The 20,262-nt window shown below is 55.0% G+C and overlaps 11 protein-coding genes across 11 annotated transcripts; 6 read left to right on the top strand and 5 right to left on the bottom strand.

The window, feature by feature from the left end:
- Positions 1-2,691: 2,691 nt before the first annotated feature.
- On the top strand, positions 2,692-3,030 carry L969DRAFT_50150 (uncharacterized protein; the record flags this gene model as incomplete). The annotated part of the gene is made up of 2 exons (XM_014711735.1): positions 2,692-2,760; positions 2,815-3,030. The coding sequence occupies 2 exons, from the start codon at positions 2,692-2,694 to the stop codon at positions 3,028-3,030; spliced, it is 285 nt and encodes a 94-aa protein (XP_014567221.1).
- Positions 3,031-3,520: 490 nt separating this feature from the next.
- L969DRAFT_87798 (uncharacterized protein) lies at positions 3,521-3,685 on the top strand (the record flags this gene model as incomplete). The annotated part of the gene is made up of 1 exon (XM_014711736.1): positions 3,521-3,685. A coding segment is annotated over one exon (165 nt), but the record flags the coding sequence as incomplete, so codon positions are not given.
- A 638-nt stretch (positions 3,686-4,323) lies between these two features.
- On the bottom strand, positions 4,324-6,798 carry L969DRAFT_62718 (uncharacterized protein). Its single transcript, XM_014711737.1, has 3 exons — positions 6,291-6,798; positions 6,004-6,241; positions 4,324-5,957 (listed from the first exon to the last, which is right to left on the bottom strand). The coding sequence occupies exons 1-3, from the start codon at positions 6,663-6,665 to the stop codon at positions 4,636-4,638; spliced, it is 1,935 nt and encodes a 644-aa protein (XP_014567223.1). The 5' UTR covers positions 6,666-6,798; the 3' UTR covers positions 4,324-4,635.
- A 127-nt stretch (positions 6,799-6,925) lies between these two features.
- On the top strand, positions 6,926-8,109 carry L969DRAFT_623616 (uncharacterized protein; the record flags this gene model as incomplete). The annotated part of the gene is made up of 2 exons (XM_014711738.1): positions 6,926-7,413; positions 7,462-8,109. 2 exons carry the CDS (start codon positions 6,926-6,928, stop codon positions 7,931-7,933), a joined length of 960 nt encoding a protein of 319 aa, XP_014567224.1. The 3' UTR covers positions 7,934-8,109.
- L969DRAFT_94817 (uncharacterized protein) lies at positions 7,969-11,245 on the bottom strand (the record flags this gene model as incomplete). The annotated part of the gene is made up of 3 exons (XM_014711739.1): positions 7,969-9,059; positions 9,110-9,570; positions 9,621-11,245. The coding sequence occupies 3 exons, from the start codon at positions 11,243-11,245 to the stop codon at positions 7,969-7,971; spliced, it is 3,177 nt and encodes a 1,058-aa protein (XP_014567225.1).
- Positions 11,246-11,451: 206 nt separating this feature from the next.
- Positions 11,452-12,017, top strand: L969DRAFT_17687 (uncharacterized protein; the record flags this gene model as incomplete). The annotated part of the gene is made up of 3 exons (XM_014711672.1): positions 11,452-11,649; positions 11,703-11,793; positions 11,845-12,017. 3 exons carry the CDS (start codon positions 11,452-11,454, stop codon positions 12,015-12,017), a joined length of 462 nt encoding a protein of 153 aa, XP_014567158.1.
- Positions 12,018-12,165: 148 nt separating this feature from the next.
- Positions 12,166-14,903, top strand: L969DRAFT_87803 (uncharacterized protein). Its single transcript, XM_014711740.1, has 3 exons — positions 12,166-13,387; positions 13,439-14,667; positions 14,725-14,903. Exons 1-2 carry the CDS (start codon positions 12,256-12,258, stop codon positions 14,521-14,523), a joined length of 2,217 nt encoding a protein of 738 aa, XP_014567226.1. The 5' UTR covers positions 12,166-12,255; the 3' UTR covers positions 14,524-14,667; positions 14,725-14,903.
- Positions 14,548-14,978, bottom strand: L969DRAFT_50197 (uncharacterized protein; the record flags this gene model as incomplete). Its single annotated transcript, XM_014711741.1, has 3 exons — positions 14,548-14,667; positions 14,725-14,876; positions 14,957-14,978. Coding segments are annotated over 3 exons (294 nt in total), but the record flags the coding sequence as incomplete, so codon positions are not given.
- Positions 14,979-15,398: 420 nt separating this feature from the next.
- On the top strand, positions 15,399-16,021 carry L969DRAFT_49845 (uncharacterized protein; the record flags this gene model as incomplete). Its single annotated transcript, XM_014711742.1, has 2 exons — positions 15,399-15,550; positions 15,604-16,021. The coding sequence occupies 2 exons, from the start codon at positions 15,399-15,401 to the stop codon at positions 16,019-16,021; spliced, it is 570 nt and encodes a 189-aa protein (XP_014567228.1).
- An 85-nt stretch (positions 16,022-16,106) lies between these two features.
- On the bottom strand, positions 16,107-18,653 carry L969DRAFT_17691 (uncharacterized protein; the record flags this gene model as incomplete). Its single annotated transcript, XM_014711673.1, has 4 exons — positions 16,107-16,388; positions 16,439-18,318; positions 18,370-18,469; positions 18,522-18,653. 4 exons carry the CDS (start codon positions 18,651-18,653, stop codon positions 16,107-16,109), a joined length of 2,394 nt encoding a protein of 797 aa, XP_014567159.1.
- A 198-nt stretch (positions 18,654-18,851) lies between these two features.
- Positions 18,852-19,535, bottom strand: L969DRAFT_469198 (uncharacterized protein). Its single transcript, XM_014711743.1, has 3 exons — positions 19,479-19,535; positions 18,941-19,425; positions 18,852-18,882 (listed from the first exon to the last, which is right to left on the bottom strand). Exon 2 carries the CDS (start codon positions 19,367-19,369, stop codon positions 19,040-19,042), a length of 330 nt encoding a protein of 109 aa, XP_014567229.1. The 5' UTR covers positions 19,370-19,425; positions 19,479-19,535; the 3' UTR covers positions 18,852-18,882; positions 18,941-19,039.
- Between the last annotated feature and the right edge of the window lie 727 nt (positions 19,536-20,262).

Raw genomic sequence — 20,262 nt, forward strand, 5'->3', positions numbered from 1 at the left:
TAACCCTAACCCTAACCCTAACCCTAACCCTAACCCTAACCCTAACCCTAACCCTAACCCTAACCCTAACCCTAACCCTAACCCTAACCCTACCCCTAACCCTAACCCTAACCCTAACCCTAACCCTAACCCTAACCCTAACCCTAACCCTAACCCTANACCCTAACCCTAACCCTAACCCTAACCCTTAACCCTAACCCTAACCCTAACCCTAACCCTAACCCTAACCCTAACCCTAACCCTAACCCTAACCCCATGCTCTTTCTCGTCAGTGATCATGTGGNAACCCTAACCCTAACCCTAACCCTAACCCTAACCCTAACCCTAACCCTAACCCTAACCCTAACCCTAACCCTAACCCTAACCCTAACCCTAACCCCATGCTCTTTCTCGTCAGTGATCATGTGGCATCGACGTCTGCTCTAGTCAAGCAGTCGCCTGGTCTGATGATGCCAACCATAGCTCGACACACTGACTCGAATGACTGTGCAATAGAATGTCGGTGCGATGAGAGATGCCAGCTGGATGGCTGACAGGTTGAGATGATTGCCGCTGTGAGCAAGTCTTTCAATGCCACAGTCGCAGGAAGCAGGCTGCAAGTCGCCGAAGCATATGAGCTGGTAGAGGATCTGGTGTGTGTCTGACATCGAGTGTGAGTCAGATCGTGTCATTGCCAAGAGGTTGAGTCCAAGGTAGACAGCCATCAGTGTGAAAGTGTAGATGCATCTGATCTCATCTTTGACATAGTCTAGCCAGAAGTTACTCTGATCATGTGCAATGTGCAGTGCAAGGCAGGCAGCTCAGAGATGTACGATTGAAAGACGAGAACACATTGGGACAGCTGTTGAGAGTAGGATGAGGATTGACCAGATCTGGTAAGCGGTGCATGTTCCATCGCGGGACTGCCGGCAATGCGAGTTGGTCAGAGTCACTGCCGAGATAGACAAGCCCAAGCTGGTAGGGCGTCGATAGACCAGGTTGTCATCTTGCGGACAAGTCGAACAGTCTGACGAGCCACACGGTACAGCTATCATGTGATGCAAGCACGATAGACACCCGCTGAGTGAGTTGAGATCGTCAGCTCGAGTATGACAAAAGTGGCTCATGTCTGTCGAGTGGCCTTGCTCGACGATGAATCGATGTGGTGTGCATGTGCGATGAGTGTGGTGCATATACTGGCAGGCGAGAGTGTCTGTTCCTCGAAGCGCTGCTGTTCTCACTGCGGTACATAAGATGGTCTTGCTGGCAGTTCTCCAGCCTGACGTATTGGCTCGTAGCTAGTCGCCAGTAAAAGATGATTGCTCGCTAGCGTCCCACGCTTTCTGACTATCGGCGTGGTTATGCATGATCTGACCATGGCTAAGCGTATAATCAGTGAATGTAGCTCGCAGTCTCCACAGCTGCTGTCTGCGGCATGAAGGAAGATGAGCGACGCGACTTAGCCTGATTTGGCAGCTCGTGGCAGTCGTGTCGACTGGACTTTGGAAGGTATGCGTTACTCGACGACGCATGATCGGACTGGACGACTGAGCGAGAAGTTGCGAAGGGAAGGTATAGCGGAGAGCCGATCGATTTTGATGATATATGTCGACGATCAGAAAGGATAGCACCGCTCTGCCATTGGCGAAGAGTGAAGTGCCAGGGGATTTGTTCAATTTGCCTGGCCAAAACTCAATATTGCGGAATTTATGGGGAAATTGTTAATCACCCGTGTATTTGATTGGCGTGATTTATCGAGGCGCGTTGGCAGGACATTAGGTTGACCACAGCGACTTTAGCGAAGCCACTCATACTCTTCACCCGGTCGCATTGCTGCGATTCATTGGTACACGTTTAGTCGCCATCACTATAATGCGACATAACTTGCATTTTGAGAGATCGTCTGGCCTCCCTGCACCAATTACGACGGTTCAAAGGGACGGAGAGTCAGCCTGCGCCCTAACACAAGTGACATCCATGAGATTGTGCTTCAGAGCACACTGGAGTATCTTCGCTCGCAATACCAGCTCAGTCAAAATGCTCGATGTTGCCTGTTTGGCCGGCAGTACGGCTGAAGCAGTATCTTGCGACGGTCGCAGAAAGCAATAGTCACCAAAACAGTATCTAGCGGACGATTGATGCAATATTGCTCGAGCGGATGTCGACAGCAGTAGATGATTTTCTGCTGCTGAGATGCGTGCTAAATGTGGTCATGATGGTCATCGCTGCGTTCGTCCAAGTGATATGCTCCATCAGATCATTGCAAGCGGTAAGCCACCACTAGCTTTGAAGACTCAAAGAAGGGCCTGCCACAGTGCTCGATATGTGACACGGCGAGTTGCACGGCTGACAAACGGCTTGCTGCTTGTGATGACCTCTCGCCATGTCTTTACTGTGCACTTAACCGTTTCCAAAGGATAGTCTTCAGGTTTGACTGCTCGCCTCGAACACTGCTGTCACTTCCTGGGGCGTTCCTTTGCCTGCGATGAGGTGCTCACTTGTTGCTAAATTGTTATATGGCATATTCACAGGTCCTAGCTGCCTTTCGGTTTCAAAGTACCATTGAGGAGATGGATGAGATCAAAGACTATGATTGCTTGTAGCGGAAATTCTTCAGCTTGAGCTGTTCTTTGATGTGCGTGAAGAAAGGAACATGTATCAATGAAAATCATATGCGCCAGAAAACGGATCGATGTTGTAAATTTGCTTAGTATGCATCCGCTTGACGATGATGACAACGTGATCTGTCAGCTTGTATTCTCCACTTCACTCGCGCGAAAGGTTTGATGGCGGCTGAGTCTGAATTGCTCTTTTCTGACCAACAATTGATGACAGCGCGTGGCTGGACAATATCGAGCAGCGAATGCAAAGACGAGAGTTCTCGCAGGGACGGATCGTATTCATGGAGGCTCATCATGCAGATCAAATAGCAGAGATAACACTGAAAGATCAAACATGATTGCCGATAAGTACGAGAACAGTAGCGCAAGGCCTAGACAATATGCGCCAGACTGTCGTGAGAAATGTCAAATGCACGCGGTGTCGGCATGATCGTCATTCCCGCCATCAGTCTGAAGCTGGCATCTGATAGCGAGCTGGTGGTGAGACGTGAGGGCTATGATGCTAGACGACTCCATTGGTTGCAGATCTGCAGGCGCGTGATCAATCGGACAAGGCGCGCAGATCACCGAACTTACCCGAGCAGAGATAATTAGCACGTCAGTGCTTTTTTTCCCTTGCGCGCCAACCTCAACCAGCACGACCATACAAGTCCGACACTGTCTTGCGAGGATCCTTGATAGCACTCAGAGATCAGCATGCTCGAGGACGNGTAGTCTATGCAGGGAGATGCAGCGAACGAAGAGTCTTGGTCGACAACATTTGGCTAGTCGTGGTTGCTCCACGCTGTCATTTGGAGGCCTGCTCGCTCGTCAACGACGCTCTGGCGACCACAAAACAAGCTCGACATGCCCGTTTAGACCCTTTGCGAAAGCTGTGATGATCTGGAGTTAGCTCGAGGCCAGACTCGCAAACTGGCTGATTCGACGGGGAGCTCCTTTTCTACGCGACTAGCTGCGACAGAAGGACTGCCCGTGACCATTCTGGAAATCTTGAAGAAGCTCACGAGTATCAGGGGGAGGCGCCTTCACTCGTCGAGGCGAGAATGTGGCCAACAAGAAGACAACAGCCGCTTCAGACGCTCTAATTGGGAACATGCCCGGGACCGCGGNCNNTAGGCAGGGGTGGTGAACTGTCGTCTGATGGGGAATTGCGCGTGAGGTGACTCGAGCGGACGAGCGCAAGCCGACGAGATTTGACCTGCTGTGCTCGCGGCNGTCAAGTTGAGGCGCGCTCGGTCGTTCAGACGAGAAGCTGGTCAGCAAGAAGACGACAACTGCCTCTGGATCTTGCTTCGCCTATGAACACTGGAGCCCGGAGGTAGCTTTGCAACCTATCAGCGACGGGTAACTTCAGACGAGGTATTTGCAGCGAGCAAGGAGTATCCGCCTGCGACAAGTGCTCTGCCGCATGCGGCCAGCCTTGGAGGCTTGCTCGCTCGTCGGACCAGCGCGTGGCTCGACAGCAACACTTGGCAGCCTCAAGACGGACGTCAAGAAAAGCAGATCCGCGCCAGATAGACGAGTATGCGACGCAATGTATTTGCTCATTACCCTTTTACATGCGAGAGAGACGAGTCTGCGATATCAGGCACTCGTCTCTTTCCACCCCAACTTTCTATGAGTCTCGTTCTTCTCTGTCATTAAGCGACAGCTGATGAATACATCGACTTGCAGGGCATAGATTACAGTCTTGTATGATGCAAAATTACTCCATTTCTAGTCTCAAAGTAGATCATGTCAAAGTGCATAGGAATACGCTTTGGGGTACAAGCAGAAGCTGCAATCAGCTCAAGCGCACACCCGCGCGTGCAAGCAGGACGCATGCAAGACTTGAAGTAATCGAGGGCGTGCTGCAGGCTAGATCGAATGTTTTAACCACCTCAGAAGATGCTAAAGTATTATTCTCTCCATGTTCAAGTTGCATTCGATTCATACATCTGACTCGTGCGGGCGACCAGCGCCTTAACACATCGTACAGAGGGTGTGTTCACTTGCGCGTACGATGCTGTGCTGTGCTATGCATGCTCTATTGGCTTCAAATCTTGCCGGACTTGTCAGATTTTCGCCTTGCGATCTTCTTGCTCTTCTTACTCTTCTTGCTCTTGCTGCGCTTCTTCTTGCCTTTGCTACTTGTGCTCGCGTTCGTGATCGTGCTCAACTTCGCGCTCGTGCTCACGCTCGTGCTCGCCTTGGCTGTGGTCGTGGTCGACGATGCCGGCGCGCTGACAACGCTCGCCCTGCTGGGTAGCTTATATACATTCAGTCTATTGGCTCCTCCGCAATACTCTGTTGAGTTGCCCGAGCATAACATGTTGCAACCGGCAGAAATGGGATCGCTGCTGGGCGTGGCGACAGTAGCCGCATTACGCACAGTGCTGTCGCAATAACACTGACCGGCATATTCGACGCCGGCGTACATGTTTGCACTGCTGGCGCTTGAACAAGCTGCAACGCATTTGGCGACAGTCATTGCGCCCGATACAGTGGCGCTGGTCGAGAATGTTCGTTGAGCCGTGTTGTCCGTGTAGCAGCCCACAAAGGTCGTGCCAGCGGGTCCCGGATTTGTAAATACGCCTTGAGTCCATTGCGTAGAGTTGTAAAGCGTTAAACGGTTGCCGGCGCCGCAGTATTCCAAAGAGTTGCCCGTGCAGGTGAACGAACAATCGCCCTCGGGAGCTTGCGCTGGCTGAGTGACATTGCCAGCCCAGCACTCGCGAGCATATTCAACACCCGCATATCTGTAGCTTGACGAGGCTGCAGCTGCCATGCACTTTTCGATGGTCATTGAGCCGCTCTGGTCAGAGATCAGCTGGTTCGGTAAGCTTCTGCCGTTGACACCGTCCATGCCGCAGCCAATATACTTGAACCCTGACGCAGAGGCGACGACACTTGGCTGATTTGCAGTAACGTTTGCACCAGTTGGTGGCACGCCGCCCGTGTAGCCGACGCCATTGAATGTTGAAGGCGGTTTGGGATCTGTGCAGCTCGTTGCTGGCGCAGGTCCAGACGTAACAGGATTGCAGCCAGGTAGAGCAGTGAGCTGACCGGTGACGACTTCATTCACGTCAGGCGAATGATGACACTTCGCGTTGGGATCGTTGAATTTGAAAGCGCTGCATTCCTCGATGACGCCGCTGCTGGCATTGCAGTTGCTGACAGCAGTCTGCAAGACTGTCTTGTCCCATCCGTTGAGGAAGTCGCCATGGAAGCCGTAACCAGTGACATCGCCTGTGCTGAAGACAAATGGCTGGGTGGCATTCCGTGCTTGAGTTCGCAAAGACGTGAAAGCAGTGACCGAAAACGTGGTCTCGTAGAATAATGATACCAAGCGAACAGGATGTGTGGAAGGACAAGCGCCTGCGTGCCAAGTCAGCAAAGACTCGGTACCACGCTTGCCTCTTACCATTGTCCATACCGTCTGGGTAAGCCATGTGCGATTTATGATCCGAGGAGTTGGCGTTTATGCCGTCCCAGCAGGATGGGAAGAAGACTTGTGCTCGGAGTCCGTCAGGGCAGTCGTAGGGCGGTATGAAGCTAGTCTGCGGGTAGGATTTGCCGGCAGTATAGGCCAAGCAAACGAACGAGATTGCACGTTGCTCGAGGGTGTCTGCATAGCTGCGCAAGGAAGGTGTGCCAGCAACCTGAAGTCGGTATTAGACTACCTAATGACAGATCCACATAAGGCCTTACCATGGAGAACCCGTCTGGAAACGCAAACAGTTGCTCGCTATCGTTCGCCCGACGCTGGAGATAGTAGACAAGCATGCCCCCGACCTGCGGGACGTCTTGAAAGGTACCATTGGCGAATTGGAAGTACAAGCTAGGTACCCAATAGTTCGACATGTCTTGCGTGACGAGGCAGGATGTGCATTTTGATTGTCGCAAGCTGCCAAAGTTGGCAGAGAGCCCAAAGTTGGATCCGCCTTGGATAGTGTGAACATGCGAAGCAACTTTGCCGGGCGACACGATTGGATCGGCTCGCTCGACAAGCAAATTATTGCAGGGCATCCTCCAAAAGGCATGGGTGGAAGTTGTCAGGAGCAGCGTCGCTAGCAGTAGATACATGCTTGAAGGCGCTGCTAGCTAATCGGCTGAGCGCAGCTAGGGCGCGAGGTCCGCGCTTTTATCTGCAACTGATCAGGGTGGGCAATGTCCGCATCTCGAGGTGTCTGTTGACAGGCTTGTTGTCTTCTAGCCGGATGCGTCTTTTGTCGTTGACATCTCTAATTTGAGTTAATTAAAAGCGGCGCTCCCTTCGATCAGCTCGATCGCATCGAACACGCGCGTCGAGTGTCAACGCGCGCACGTCAAAGAACGAAGCAAAGATGACGAGCGGGAGGCCGACGGCTCGCTCGAGGCTTCCCAAGCGCAGCGATGTGAGCGTGAGACCAGCTGGTGGTACCCCTGGGACCGTTGGGACCGTCAGACGAGATGACAAGCGTCCAGCGACGATCCGATCAGAGGCGCTCGACATTATGACCTCGCTGGGAATGACGCCCAAGAAACCCTCTGCTGCATCGGTCGGCTCTTCTGCAAACTCCTCTGGACAGGCTCTGGTCTCTCTCACTAAAGTTGAGCATGGCAGCGAGGATCACTTGCGGACGATCAAACGACTGGAGGGCGAGAACCAAGGTCTATCACAGCAAATCTCTCGACTTCAGGCAGAGCTCGCTGGCCGCACTGCAGCTTCGACGCTGGAATGCGATGTCTGCAAGGCTCTTGGGAAAGAGGTGCAGCAGCAAGAGAGACTCCTTGCCGGGTATGCAAGAGAGAACGAGCGACTAGCCGTCGACTACGAAGCAGGCCGTAAGAGGTAGATCGTGCCTGCAGTACGCAGCACCGGTGCTGATCCTACTCGCAGGACTAGATTCGTCGAAGAGCTGCTCCGCCAATATCACGGCGAGCAATGGGAGATGGAGCTCGTCGGCAGATCGTCCGCAAAGTCATTTCAGCCAGAAGTGATGAGAACACCGAGCGCTCGCCACCTACCGGCCCATGAGCTACCCGCTGTGCTCTTCTCCGCTGGACGCCAGCTCTCTCGAAGTCCGCCGGTTCCTGTTGCACAGTCAGAGCGCGATGATGGAGCAGACCCGGCAGCTGCGGCAGCAGAGACAGAATTCGGTCGGGAGACGCTCTCACAGCGATCACAGCAGTCACAAGTACGCAAGCCGGCTCAAGCCGATCCGGGTGCGCTCGAAGCAGTCCGCGCTCTCTTGACCAGCATGGAGCGACGTCTGCTCCAGAGAGAAGCTGACTTAGCGCTGCGAGAGGCAGACGCTCGGCGTGCTTCTGCCAACATGACGTGCGAAATGTCTAGATGCATGTCTGAATGAGATCGCAAGCTTGTGCAAAATATCGCATGCGCAGGCTAGACTAGCTCGAGATCAAAGGGAGTGTTGCTACGAGTTGGCGTTAGAGTGCCCTCGCGACTCCGATTGATGAAGCTGTCAAGCAGCTCGTAGAGGACCTGGTCGGTCTCGCTCCGCATGCCTTCGGGAAGCTCCAGCGGCGACTGCATCGGAGAACCGATGGCCGCTCGCCGAAGATACTGTAGGCTGACTGCGCTGAGTTGAAGCTCGCCAAGGTGTCGAACCGCAGCTGGATTCATGGCGTGACGGACAAACGCTGTCAGATTGTCGAGTAAGCGCATTATGCGAGCTTCCTCGTCGGTCAATAGGCTGAGGACTTCACTCGCGTCGGGGGTGGCGGCTAGGTTGTCCATGAGCTTCAAGCATTGTGGCAAAGCGTCAGAGACAATGCGCAATACCCCAAGATGCTCGTTGTTTGGTTGAAGCCGGAGATCATCGAGTCCGTCACTGTCCTTCGCTATATCGTGATGCAACGCGGCAAGCGGTCGTGCTGATGCTTCATTGAGAATCTCAATGGCTCGCAGCGCGCATTGTACAGCAACGATGGGCAGGTTGAGCTGAGATTGTTTCTGATTGAATGGAACGATCCGATGGAGTGCCAGTGTTGCGAGGACTGTTGCAAGAAATGGGTTTGTCCGCCTCGATTGGCCGGCGAGCAAGTCAGTCGGCAGGTGTTGTGCTGACGGGGCTGTGCCAATGAGGCTCGTAGCCGTGTCGATCATATACGATGCAACGGCGCTATTGAACACTGCGAGGTGTGACAAGCGAGGGTCTGCCATTGTTGCCTGCGAAAAGGTCGAGCAAGGGAGTGTCAGCGTTGACTGCTGCTCCTGCCCGTGCGCGGAACGCTCGGGCTTGGACATGCTTGAAACAATCGTTTGTAGAGTGCGACAAGCGTCAGAGAAGACAGCCATCGACTTTGTGATGCTGTCGTCACAGCTCGCTAGGCGCTTACTGCTGGGTCGCATGCGGTATCGCCAGCTTCTTGATTCGGATGGACTGGCCGGCGGCAGCGGTAATCCTTGCGCTAGCTCAGCAAGTGAATCGCAGGGCATCCTTAGGCACAGAAAGGTCCATGCTGCAAGTAGTGCTGCCGTGCTGCGATCAGCTGTGTCAGAGCGCAAGAGAATGTAAGCTCACAGATTGACCAGCAAGCAGAAATCAATGTCTCGCTTTCCACGTCTGCGCGCGTAGGCTCTGCAACCGAATGCTGAGGCTGAGAGGATCTCGAGGCAAGACGACCAGGTAAGATAGCGCGCACAAGAGCGTGCGCAGTGCCGAAGAGAGCCCAAGCACGTTTAGGCCGGGTGTTTGATATTTCATGACCTCCCCAGATAATGAGTGCCTGAATGGTCGAAACTTGATGCACCTTGCCGCTGCCTGCGCGACCGAATAGAAGCCATTCGGCATACTTGAAGAATGATGAACTGTCAGGCAGTGCGTGCAAGTTAGCGCAGGAATGACTGTCCGCTGGCGTCCGTTGACCGAGACAATCGTAGTGGTTGCCGGGTATGATGCGGCTGATGGCAGTTCCGACGATGACACAGACAAGCGCTGGATCACATATGCCCTCCTCCAGATCTGACAGGAATGAGGTATCGCTGCATCTACGCGTGAGCCTATGACACTGGTGCACGCACAGCAGGCTCACTTTAAGCACAGATTGAGCGCAAATTTGTCATGCCATCGACTGAAGATCGTCCTGATTTCTTCACTTGAGATCTTAAGCAGTGGATTGGACGGCTCGGGCGTGGCTGTTGCCGAGCCCGCTTGGTCAAATGGCGCTGAACTGTCGTTGTACCACATTCGGACAAATAGTGGGATGTTACTCGATTTGCCGACGAGATCGGGTGGAGCGTAGGCAGATGGAGAGGTTGTGCCCGTTGTGACAAGCGACACAAGGTCGACGGAGATGAGAGGCCATAGTCGCGAGGTCATCATGGCACGCGAGAAGACGGCAATCTCGCTGGCGCTGCCCTTACCAAGCTTACGTCGGTTTGATTGGGCACTGAGCGCGGCGGCATAGAGCGCACGGGTCGCATTAGAGGTCTCCTGCCCGTTCGCGCGGGCAACAGACGTATGTCCGCCAGTGACGAGACCAAAGAACGTTTCTGTCATTGTACCGATTGTATCGCTGCTAAATGCCTCCCAGACGCCATTGAGCCTCTGGACTTGTCGAAGACGAGATACATTTGCTTGCAGATCCGGCCGCGCAGATGTCTGACATTGTTCGGCTAGTGCATCGACGGGCAGATCTGGCTCCGCACTGGTCTCTGAAGTCGTATCATCCGAGCTTGCGAGCCCTGGCGCGGTAGATGGTGGCGATGCGAGACTGTTTGGCGACAAGATCGGCAGGTGTGCTGCCGGCGAGTATGGCGAGAAGCGGGTCGCAGATTCCTCGTACGCTCGGGCGGGAGAGGCGAGGGTAGCGGGTCGACCTGAAGGAATGAGGTTGCCTGTTCCGACAAGGCCTTTGCCGGCTTGGAATTGGAGCTGGTATCTAGGCATAGCTACGTAGCGGTGACGTTGCTCTCGCGCTTCAAGGACGCCGAGCTCTCTTTGCCAGGAGGCTGTCGATGGACCTGGTAGGCGCTGTGCCGATGCTACGCCTCGAGACCACTGAGCAATCCTGCTGTCCGCACCGTAGACAAGCCCTGAAGATGAGCCGCTGGGATGCCTCAAGTGATCCGTGGGCGTATCAGGTCGACTGGGTACTGTTGGGTGTATTCGCTCAAGCTCGTCGGATTCGCTGCTTGATGAGCCCGTATGCGTGCTCGCTGGCGGTCTGGCGGCGGATGCCGGTCCTGACTTGGACGTCACTCGTGCCCGTTTGCTTGCCTCGCGAGAGGGTCTAGGTGCCCAGGCTGGATCCGCCTTGCGCTTGGCATGATGTCGCAGAGCGGGCGCAGCCGGTGCCTTGACTGCCTGAGCATCTTTCCGCGGTCTTCCCATTGACTGAATCGTCAGGAAGAGGCACGACAGTCCACGCTCCGTACAAGCCTGGCAAGAAGGACGTGATCCGCCCGGCTCGTCGTCCTGTCTTGCTCGTGAGGGAGCCCGTTCAGGTGGAGGGGGCAGGCATCTGATCTTGCGCTTCCTGCAGAACTCGCAGCTCGCCCTGACGGCGCCTGTGACACATTTGTGCCTGTCAGTCATCCCAGAAACGCTATCGTCGGTTGCGTGATAGGCTGAGGGCGGAGTCGTCAAAGGGGTCGAAGGGGTCGCATCGACTGCTCGATCGAGCAATTGCGCGACTGCATGCAACGCCATGGGCATGCCTCACTGTCGTCTACAGCGCCCTCATCTCCCTCGATTGACCTTAATCCACGACCGAAGCCGGCTAAAAGGGGTCTCACAGGAGCAGCGGAGAGTATCGACCCCGAGCATCACCTCCGTGCTCGCTTGCTTCTCGTCCTCGGTCCCCGGCAAGTCGCAACGCACACAGACATACTTCTGAGCAGTGCACAGCTTTCAGACGAACAATGATGTTTACGCCCGCAAAGCTTGCAGTCTTGCTGTGCGCTTTTGTCTCGACCGCCGTCGTTGCCACGCCTAGCCCTGCAGTGGCATCCAACGATCTCGGACCTTGGTTCGCGACAACGGTCACGGTTTCGATGGGCGGTGGTGGCCCAGGAGAGTTTCAAGCGACTGTGCAACTCCAGGTCCGCAGACATGACAATGTACAAGCAGCGGTCAGAGGTTTTGCGACGTTGGCTGATCCCTTGTTTGGCAGGGATTGTATGGTAACGTCCCGCCCGGGTGGAGTCTCACGTTCAAGGAGACTGGCCGTGATGGCCGTGGAGGTGTAAGTGGTCGCATGATCAGTATGTGCTCCGTATTGCGTCCTCTCGCGCGCATGCTAAGCCCAACCCAAGTCGACCAGAACAATGGCAACAAGCTTGATTGGGTAGTCCATCACAGATACGGTCAGGTGATGCTTTCCTACTACCATATCAACAGCTTGTACATCGGAGGCGTCCTCGTCGACAACTGGGCCGATCTCAGCGTCGAAGTCGTTAGCGCTGGCGAGACAATCGCGGCTTACTAGCAAGCGCGATTGCTCAACAGCCGCTCATCGCTCGACATTGCGCGAGCCTTTGGAAGCCTGTTGTAGACTCAGCCCAGTGTGCATGCGCTTCCCTGGCGCCCTGACGCGGTTACTTCGCGCGCGCGCGCGTGTGATGGAGCGATTGACAGTTCGCGCCAGCTAGCTGCCGGGCTTAGCGTGCGTGCGTCGGCGTGATCGTCTGAGCGGTCCAAGTGCGGTGAGGAATGCAATCACACGCATGTCCTTGCAAGACCCTGGGATCAAGCTAGCGCAGTTGAGCAGAGCTGACGAGCCAGGGGACAGCGACGTTTCCGAGGATGCTTGGCTGCTCGACGACGAGATTGCGACGGGCAAGGGCGTCAGCACAAAGGGAAGCGCTCCAACAGACCGTCACGGACCGGATGGACTGTCGATCGTGCCAACGGTTGATGATCCTGCCTTGCCACATCTGACTTTACGGGTCCTGCTTATCGGTACATTGTTCTGCATCGTCGGTGCAGCTATCTCTCAGCTATTCTACTTCAAGAGCAATGCACCAAAGTTCTCCGTCTTCCTCATCATCCTCGTGACCCTGCCTCTCGGCAAATGGTGCGCAGCTCTTCTGCCAAACGTCGAACCCATCCAAGGTTGGCCACTCAATCCTGGGCCATTCTCAGTCAAAGAACATGTCCTCATCACCGTGTTGGCCGGATCAGGTGCAACCTCTGCTTACGCTGGCGACATTCTGGCTGTCCAAGACTTGTATTATCATCAGAACCTTGGCGCCATCGCTGGCATCGGACTCCTTGTCACAACTCAGGTCTTGGGCTTTGCGCTCGCAGGCAGCGTCTATAGGCTGCTAGTCAGACCCACCAAGCTTGTCTGGCCGTCTACACTTGTCCTCGTCTCGCTCTTCCTCACGCTCCATGCGGACGAGACCACAAAGACGTTGACTCAAGTCCGCCTTCGCTTCTTCTCGATCGCGTTCGTCGGCTGCTTCCTCTGGCAATTTGTCCCCGCTGTGCTCTCTCCCACCTTGACTTCTCTTGCTGTTCTGTGCATCGCTCTGCCGCGGTCAGAGGTCGTCGAGACGTTCGGAAGCGGATATCGAGGCTTCGGACTCGGTACACTCAGTCTTGACTGGTCAGTCGTGGGCGCTTTCGGCGGACTGTTTACGCCCTGGTTCGCCTCTGTCAACTTCTTCGCTGGCCTCGTCTTCATGTGCTGGGTCTTTGGGCCTGGCATGTGGCTGACAGATTTCTGGAATGCCTCCAAATTCAGCTCGCCAATCGGATCAGGCCTGTATGATACGTCGTTCAGTCGCTACAACGTCACTGCGATCATCAATGCCACTGATCTTTCGCTCGACGTCGCTGCCTACGAGAAACAAGGTAGGCTGAGATGTATCGAGCTCAACCAGTCGCTGATCAATTACTGCGCAGGAGCAATCCTGCTCACGCCCTTCTTTGCCATGACATATGCGGCTTCTTTTGCTATCCTGACCGCTGCTGTTACCAGCGTCATTTGCTGGAATCTCGACCTCATCAAGGATGCCGTGTCGTCTTCACCGTCGGATGACATTCACGTGCAGCTGCTCGAGCAGAACTATCCGCCCGTGCCGCACGCGTGGTACATCTCTACCGGTGTCATCACACTGGCGGCAAGCTGCGGCCTTGTGCTCCTTTATCCGATGCAGTTGCCGGTCTGGGCATTGGTGTTTGCTGTCGCCATCGCAGCTGTCTTTCTCGTGCCACTCGGGATCGTTGCAGGCATCACGAACACGACGATCGGTCTCAACGTTATCTCGGAGCTCGTTGCTGGCTTTGTCATACCAGGCCTGCCCATTGGAGTGATCACCTTCAAGGTATACACCTACATGGTCTACAGTCAATGCTTAGCATTGGTCGGCGACCTCAAGTTTGGACTGTACATGAAGATTCCGCCCAGGTCTCTTTTCATCGCTCAGCTGCTCGGCACGACACTCGGAGCAATCGTGAACTACGTCTTCATCCGAATCGTCCTGGATTCGAAGCGTCAGTATCTAGACGGAAGCGTCGTCGATCCTCAGGGACAATGGGATGGAAGAGCGCCGCAAGTCTTCTATTCTGCTTCTGTCATTTGGGGTTTGCTTGGACCTGCGCGTTTCTTTTCGGGTGACTATGCTCTACTTTACTGGGGCTTCCTCGGCGGCGCGATTATGGGGATCCTGCCATGGCTGCTCAATCGGATCTGGCCTCGGAATTACTGGCAGTACGTGTCCGCGCCAGTTTTTCTGCACGGCTGCGTCGTCGTGCCTGCCGTGCCGACTAATACGATCACCGTCGGCTTCGCAGCTGCGTTTCTCTCGCAATTTTGGGCAGCTCGTTATCACCGCGAATGGCACGAAAAGTTCAACTACGTACTCTCTGCAGCGCTCGACGCCGCAACAAGCATCAATGCAATGTCAGTCTTTTTGCTAGGCCTATCGTTTTACGCCTGGTGGGGCAATCCGCCGTCGGACTCTGAACATTGCCAGATCAATCAATAGACATTCCGTGCATTTCTGACAAGCTCATGCGTCCCGTTCGGTCTTCTCTGCCAGCAATCGGCCGGGCTGATTCAGGGCAGGATCGTCGACACTCAAGCCGGCAGCTTCGGCGACGACAGCGCGGTCACCATGTAGATCTTTGTCCTGTTGTTGACACATTACGCATCAGGGCTTGAATTCCTGAGCTTGAAGGACACTGACCAAGTCTTTGCCAAAGACGTTCTTCACGAGCTTGTTGAGCGTCTCTGACTTGCCAAAGTTTCCGCCGGCGTTGTTCAGTGAGACATCACCGCCAAGCTTCGACTTTCCGGCCAAATTCGTGCCGGGCACATCCTCGATGCTGTTAACCTGGTCTGAAGTGATGTCTGACATTGCGCTCTATCTTCGTGGAAAGTGGAGTAGGTTGAAGGGATCGTCGGTCGCTCCGATGAACATATTTGAGCACGTTCGTGGTCTGTGGCAAACTCGATCTGACATCAGAATCACGTGATAATGATCTATGACCGGCGATCACCTCTGATCAGAGCCATATGCTAGCTATAGCTATATGACGATCGTGAGAGGTTTGTAGGGCGATCAGCCGCTAGCCCAAGCTTGCTCATAGCCTCAAATACGAGTCGGCATCTGTGTATGACTGAGATTGGCGTCGGTGATAACTTGTCGGAAAGGGATTCTTGGAAGCGATCAGCAAGCTATCTGCAGTTCTGTATGGAATGATATCCGCTGAATCATGATGCCAGACATACTGATCGTCAGACCTGTTGAGTAGCTTGCTGTTCGTACAGATGCAAGCGGCTTCTGGGCGTCAAAAGTATTGGATGACCAGTTTTGTCGACTTTGTCGCGCTCTCTGGCCGCTCGTCGAAAGGCCCGAAAATGAGATGCTCGTGCATAGCCAGATGGAAGGCGACCTCTGGCGTATGGCAGCCAGTATCACCAGCGCCACGACTGACGTCCCAACAAGTGCTTGACACGGTCAGAGCGAGCGCGCCAGGCGAGCAAAAGGTGCCGATCAGAGGCGATGAGAGGTATGCCGGTCCTTCGATCGAGCTAGACCCAGCTGAATAATAGATGCGCACAGTGACCTGCCCAGCTTCAGCGGTCTCGCGCCCAGGCGAGGCCCAAGGATAGAGGCGTACAAGCCTGCCCACCTGCAAGCGCAAGAAAGCTCGAGGTCGGGCGGCTTCACCAGACGAACGCCAGACGAGCTATGGAAGGCAGCCTCTGCACCCTCTACGGTCCAGCATGCGATCTCACCCGTCATGCCTGCCACCTCCCGTAGCGTTGAAGTGCGAGGCGATCTCAGCAGGACGTATGCCAATCTGCGAGGCATTCTCAACAAGAGCGATATCCGCTCCGAGCTCAGGCTCCAGGAGAGATACGAGAAGCCCAAGTTCACTCGCCAGAGACTGAAGAGCGAGCGCCATCGCAGACGATTCGGTGCCGCCGTGTCTGAGAAAGTAGGGGCTGTCTTGCTCATGAAGTCTCGGGGCATGTAGGCCAGATCAACAGGGAGTGCGTTGCAATTCAGTTGCCAGACAGAATAGGAAAAGACATTGAACTTGATGAGACTATCATGGCCGCCTATTCGCTCTCGTCGCTCAGCAAATCGTAATCATCTTCGTCGACGATCTCGCCAGAGTGAAGTACGCTGAAAGCTGAGTCGCCACTGGTCGATGCAGTCGACGTGAGTGGTGCAGAAACAGAGAGACCGGATACGGTGCTTCGGTGAGACGGTGCAGGGCTCATCAGAGCTGAATGGACGCTGCCTTGCTCGAGAGGGCTGGCGTGTCGAGAGGGTACGATGAACGACGAAGAGGCATGCATTGAGCCTTCGTTTGACTTGATGCCGTCTGATTGGACGATCTACATGCACTCGTGAGCCATCGAAGTCTGAGAGCATTCTGGAGACCCACGATCTGGCACCAAAGCGAATCTCCCTCTGCAAGGGGTTCGTTGACGTGCGCATCTTCCGAGATGAAGCGCATTGCAAACAGGGCTTGATGTCGTCCAGCTGTTGCAGGCGCGATCAAGTTGCGAGCAGCGACCTCCACGACTTCGCCGGGCGCCGCACAGCCAAAATGTCGCGAGACGACCTTGACTGTCTCGTCGGTGAACGTGTTCAGCTGGACAAGCGCGGTGTGATCGTCCCAGGCCGCAGTGCCAGTATTGCGCACAAGCCAGATCTTGTCAAAGCAACTTCCAGCGGCAACGACAGTCTCATCAGGTATCGTCACATCGGCAACGAAAGCTGCGTCCCAGGTATCAGCGGCCGATTGTGCGGCAACAGTCAGTGTGGACGGAGCCGAGGGTGCTTGAGCAGGCGCCTGTATGGATCTAATGGGAGGAGCAGCGGTAGGATTGAGAGCAGCTGGTGTGGAAGCAGCGGTAGGGTTGAGAGCAGCTGGTGTGTTGATTTCCGGCTTGACCGGAACCGATGCGGATTTGCTGAAGAGGGCCTCGGTGGCAAACTCCTCGTGCGCTGGTTGTGGGGCCGCAGACATGACGCGAGAAGTAGACTCATCCCAGAAATGTGATACGTCGACGATAGTAGGCTTGCGCATCTTGAGAAAAAGATGCGTTGCGTCATGAACAGCGATCGGGGACGCCTCGCAAGTTTCGCAGAGATCGTAATCGGGGCAGATAGCGCATTTGTATCGAACGCCACGGACGCTTGAGTTGCAACCGTCACATCGGATTCCGCGATGCTGCACCGCTGCTATATGAGGGTGGGCATGGCGTATCAAAGCATCCGCACTGTCGATCCTGACAAAGTCATGACCGGGGTGGACGTCTGATACGCTGGCATGACAAGCGCTGCAAGCATCCCAGTCGGGGCAGACGAGGCACTTGAAGCGCGAGCCCACGATGGCACGTTGGCACAGATCGCAAGTCGCAGCATGACGAGTGGGTACTTGGGCGGCGAGAGCCGAAGGTTGAGATGCAGGACGAGCTTGCTCGGTCAAATTCGGTGTGACTGCAGCTGCATCGATAGATACGGCGGCTTCAGAGGAACTCTCGAGCTTGACTCTGATGCCATGATCGCCCAGGTTCTCGGCGAGCACGATATCGAGACGTTCGAGAAATTGTGACAGCATGATCTTGACTGTGCTTACCAGATCACTCTTTGGCTCTACTTTGCTAAGTGAGTGCGCCGGCGAAAAGCCCTTTGAGTCAGCTGCTGTCGTGAATGCTTGCGCGCGGGCAGCGCAGCCAGCAGACTGTTGAGGCGGCAAGAAGTGACGAACAAAGGGCACGGTCTCTGTGAGACGGCGTGCGGCATCGGCGATGTTCTGCTGAGCCTTGGCGGTTGCTTCTTGAAGCTCCTCGTCGGTGTGTGCGGACAGGGCACGAGCAAAGTCTGAGTGGATTTTGCCGCGGGTGTCGAGGAAGGCGTCAAAGAGACTCGTCGAGGGAGGCGAATCGTTATCGACGTCAGGCGTACTGGCTGACTTGGCGAGCAGCTCCGGCACGACAGGCTCGGCGAGGGGATAGCCACCTGGGACGCGTTCTTGCTCGCTGATCGCCGTCGAGGCTTCGGGGGCGTTGCTGGAGCGGATCAGACCATGGATGGGACCGCGAACAGGCCTGACTGGTTCCTTGGACGGCATGGACGCTATCGGGATTGCAGATGCGGCAGTGGCCAGTGAGACGAGCTTGACCTGAACGACCTTGCGGCCCTTGCGGTCCACGCGGACCAGGGCATCGGAGGTGCCTGCAATGCCCTGCTTCACTTGACCGTCGACATGCTTGAGATGAGAGACGAGGTCAGAGTGTGACAAAATGCCATGATTGTCTGTTCACGGCAGAGTCAGCATGAACGTGATAAGCAGTCGTAAGCGCTGACCTTGACTGGCACTGGACGTCTTGCGGCCTGTCTGCTGGGGTACGAGCACGTAAGTGTACGGCTGGACACCATAGTTGGCGAGTAGGCGGTCTTGGAGACTCTATCGGACAGTCCTGAGCGAGCAGATGGTGTACATGCGCATGCCGACTGACCTTCCAGATTGCCGGGTTCTCGAAGTCGGCTGCGAAGCCAAATCGACGGATCGATGAGACTTCGCCGGACTGAGGAGGCGTGCTCGGGCTGACGGACGAGTCCACCTTGAGAATGTAATCGATACTGGCCATTTTGAGCCCAACGTCGGTGCAGGCAGGCCACGCGGCAACGAGGACACGATAGGATGACGCGATGACATCGGTGACACGTCGACGACAGCCCCGCTTCGATCCCAAACAGAGCCAGCGCAGACTTGCCCGTCAGTGTTCGTCCTACGACATCGTAGCTCTTGAGCCTTGTTTTACTCGATACCTACCCTCGGCCTGGCATACCTCCCTCATCGACAAAAGACCGTCGGATCTTATGTCTCGAGTCAGCCCAAAAGTCACTCAAGGAGACTGTCAAGTGACATACTCACACGGCACAGAGAACAGCGGAAAGTGGCGATGTCCTTGCAAAACACGCTGATGTGAGCATTGCGCGCTATATTTGGCCGAGCAGATCGTACAGTCACATCTCAGCGCTTGTACGCACAAGCCTCATTCCAGCGCGAGTCAGTCCTGCTTTTGTGTCCACCCGTCATGGCCAGTCGAGGGTACAGATACACTGTCAATGCGATGTGTATGGGCAACATGCGCGAGATCAATGCATCAACAGATCCTATAAACGTCATAGGTGCCGCTGCACAGATGCGAGCGATAGCAGTGCTGCTGTACCAAAGCTCAGAAGAATTTGCAGCAGAATGTCGCGCCAAGGCTGCAGTCTTTGCCAAAGTCGCACACATCCTGTGTTTATCCTCAGCATTGCGACGCTGTCGACGATCTGACCTACACAGCAGTGTTGGCATCCATCATTCAATGTGAACCCGCCAGCGCAGTCCACCGCCGCTATGATACCATCAAACTGTGTCATCGTGGTTCGTCGTAAGGCGGCGGCCACATGGAAAGTGCACTTACCGAAGCAAAGAGATAGCCTGCCAGAATCATTGCTTTCTTCATGTTTGTCATGAAAGTTTGCGGCGCAGGCGTGACATACTCATAGGCGGTTGGACCCTGGCTACAGCCTCTCGTCGCTCGTCCAAAACGACTCGAGTTAGGTCACGCATGGGGTTACTGCGACACGCTAGATGCTAGATCCATGCGTGCCGGACGGGGGTCGCAAAAACGAAACGCCGCAAGCGGCGCAAATCTCGCTCATCTCGCTCTTCTCCCATAGAAGCGCACATACTTGCCATTCCTCGATCTGTTGCACTTTGCTCATCATCATGTCGACGATCAAAGTCGGTAGTCTGCGATGCATAAACGAGAGCGACTATACGCCGATAGACTGCTTGTTGTCGCACGCTGAGCTATCACTCACAGCAAACGATCCGAGGCACGTCGGCATGGAAAGATCCAATGTAGCATGGACGACCAGCATTGCAGCCAGTCTGTGATTATAGTACGTCAGTCAAGACACTCCTCGTCGGTCGTGATGCTCACACAGCAGCTGGCGCACCCATTCGGGAGGGTGAACATGCCCAGGCTTTCATTACAGACTACAAATCCCGCCGCCCTAGAAAGATTTCAGCGAAAGCGTTGGCGACAGAAAGCTACGCACGTCGTGAACCATGCAGCGCTAGCTGCCAGTGTAAAGGCGATCAGGTGGCATCTGATCATTCTGGCGTATCCCTGCGCAGATGGTCGCAATCGTAGACGGTAATTTGCGATCCGAACTGCGATTGCTCAAAGATCACATACT

Source organism: Mixia osmundae (genome assembly GCF_000708205.1).
Source record: "Mixia osmundae IAM 14324 unplaced genomic scaffold scaffold_6, whole genome shotgun sequence".
Taxonomy (NCBI): domain Eukaryota; kingdom Fungi; phylum Basidiomycota; class Mixiomycetes; order Mixiales; family Mixiaceae; genus Mixia; species Mixia osmundae.

Bases quoted from the DNA above. Each gene is read 5' to 3' on its own strand.
- L969DRAFT_62718 (XM_014711737.1), bottom strand. From the start codon at position 6,665: ATGTATCTACTGCTAGCGACGCTGCTCCTGACAACTTCCACCCATGCC. The intron at 6,242-6,290 runs GTAAGGCCTTAT...TACCGACTTCAG, and splicing joins TTCCAGACGGGTTCTCCATG to GTTGCTGGCACACCTTCCTT. The intron at 5,958-6,003 runs GTAAGAGGCAAG...CTTGGCACGCAG, and splicing joins CCCAGACGGTATGGACAATG to GCGCTTGTCCTTCCACACAT.
- L969DRAFT_87803 (XM_014711740.1), top strand. From the start codon at position 12,256: ATGTCCTTGCAAGACCCTGGGATCAAGCTAGCGCAGTTGAGCAGAGCT. The intron at 13,388-13,438 runs GTAGGCTGAGAT...ATTACTGCGCAG, and splicing joins CGCTGCCTACGAGAAACAAG to GAGCAATCCTGCTCACGCCC.
- L969DRAFT_469198 (XM_014711743.1), bottom strand. From the start codon at position 19,369: ATGCCAACACTGCTGTGTAGGTCAGATCGTCGACAGCGTCGCAATGCT.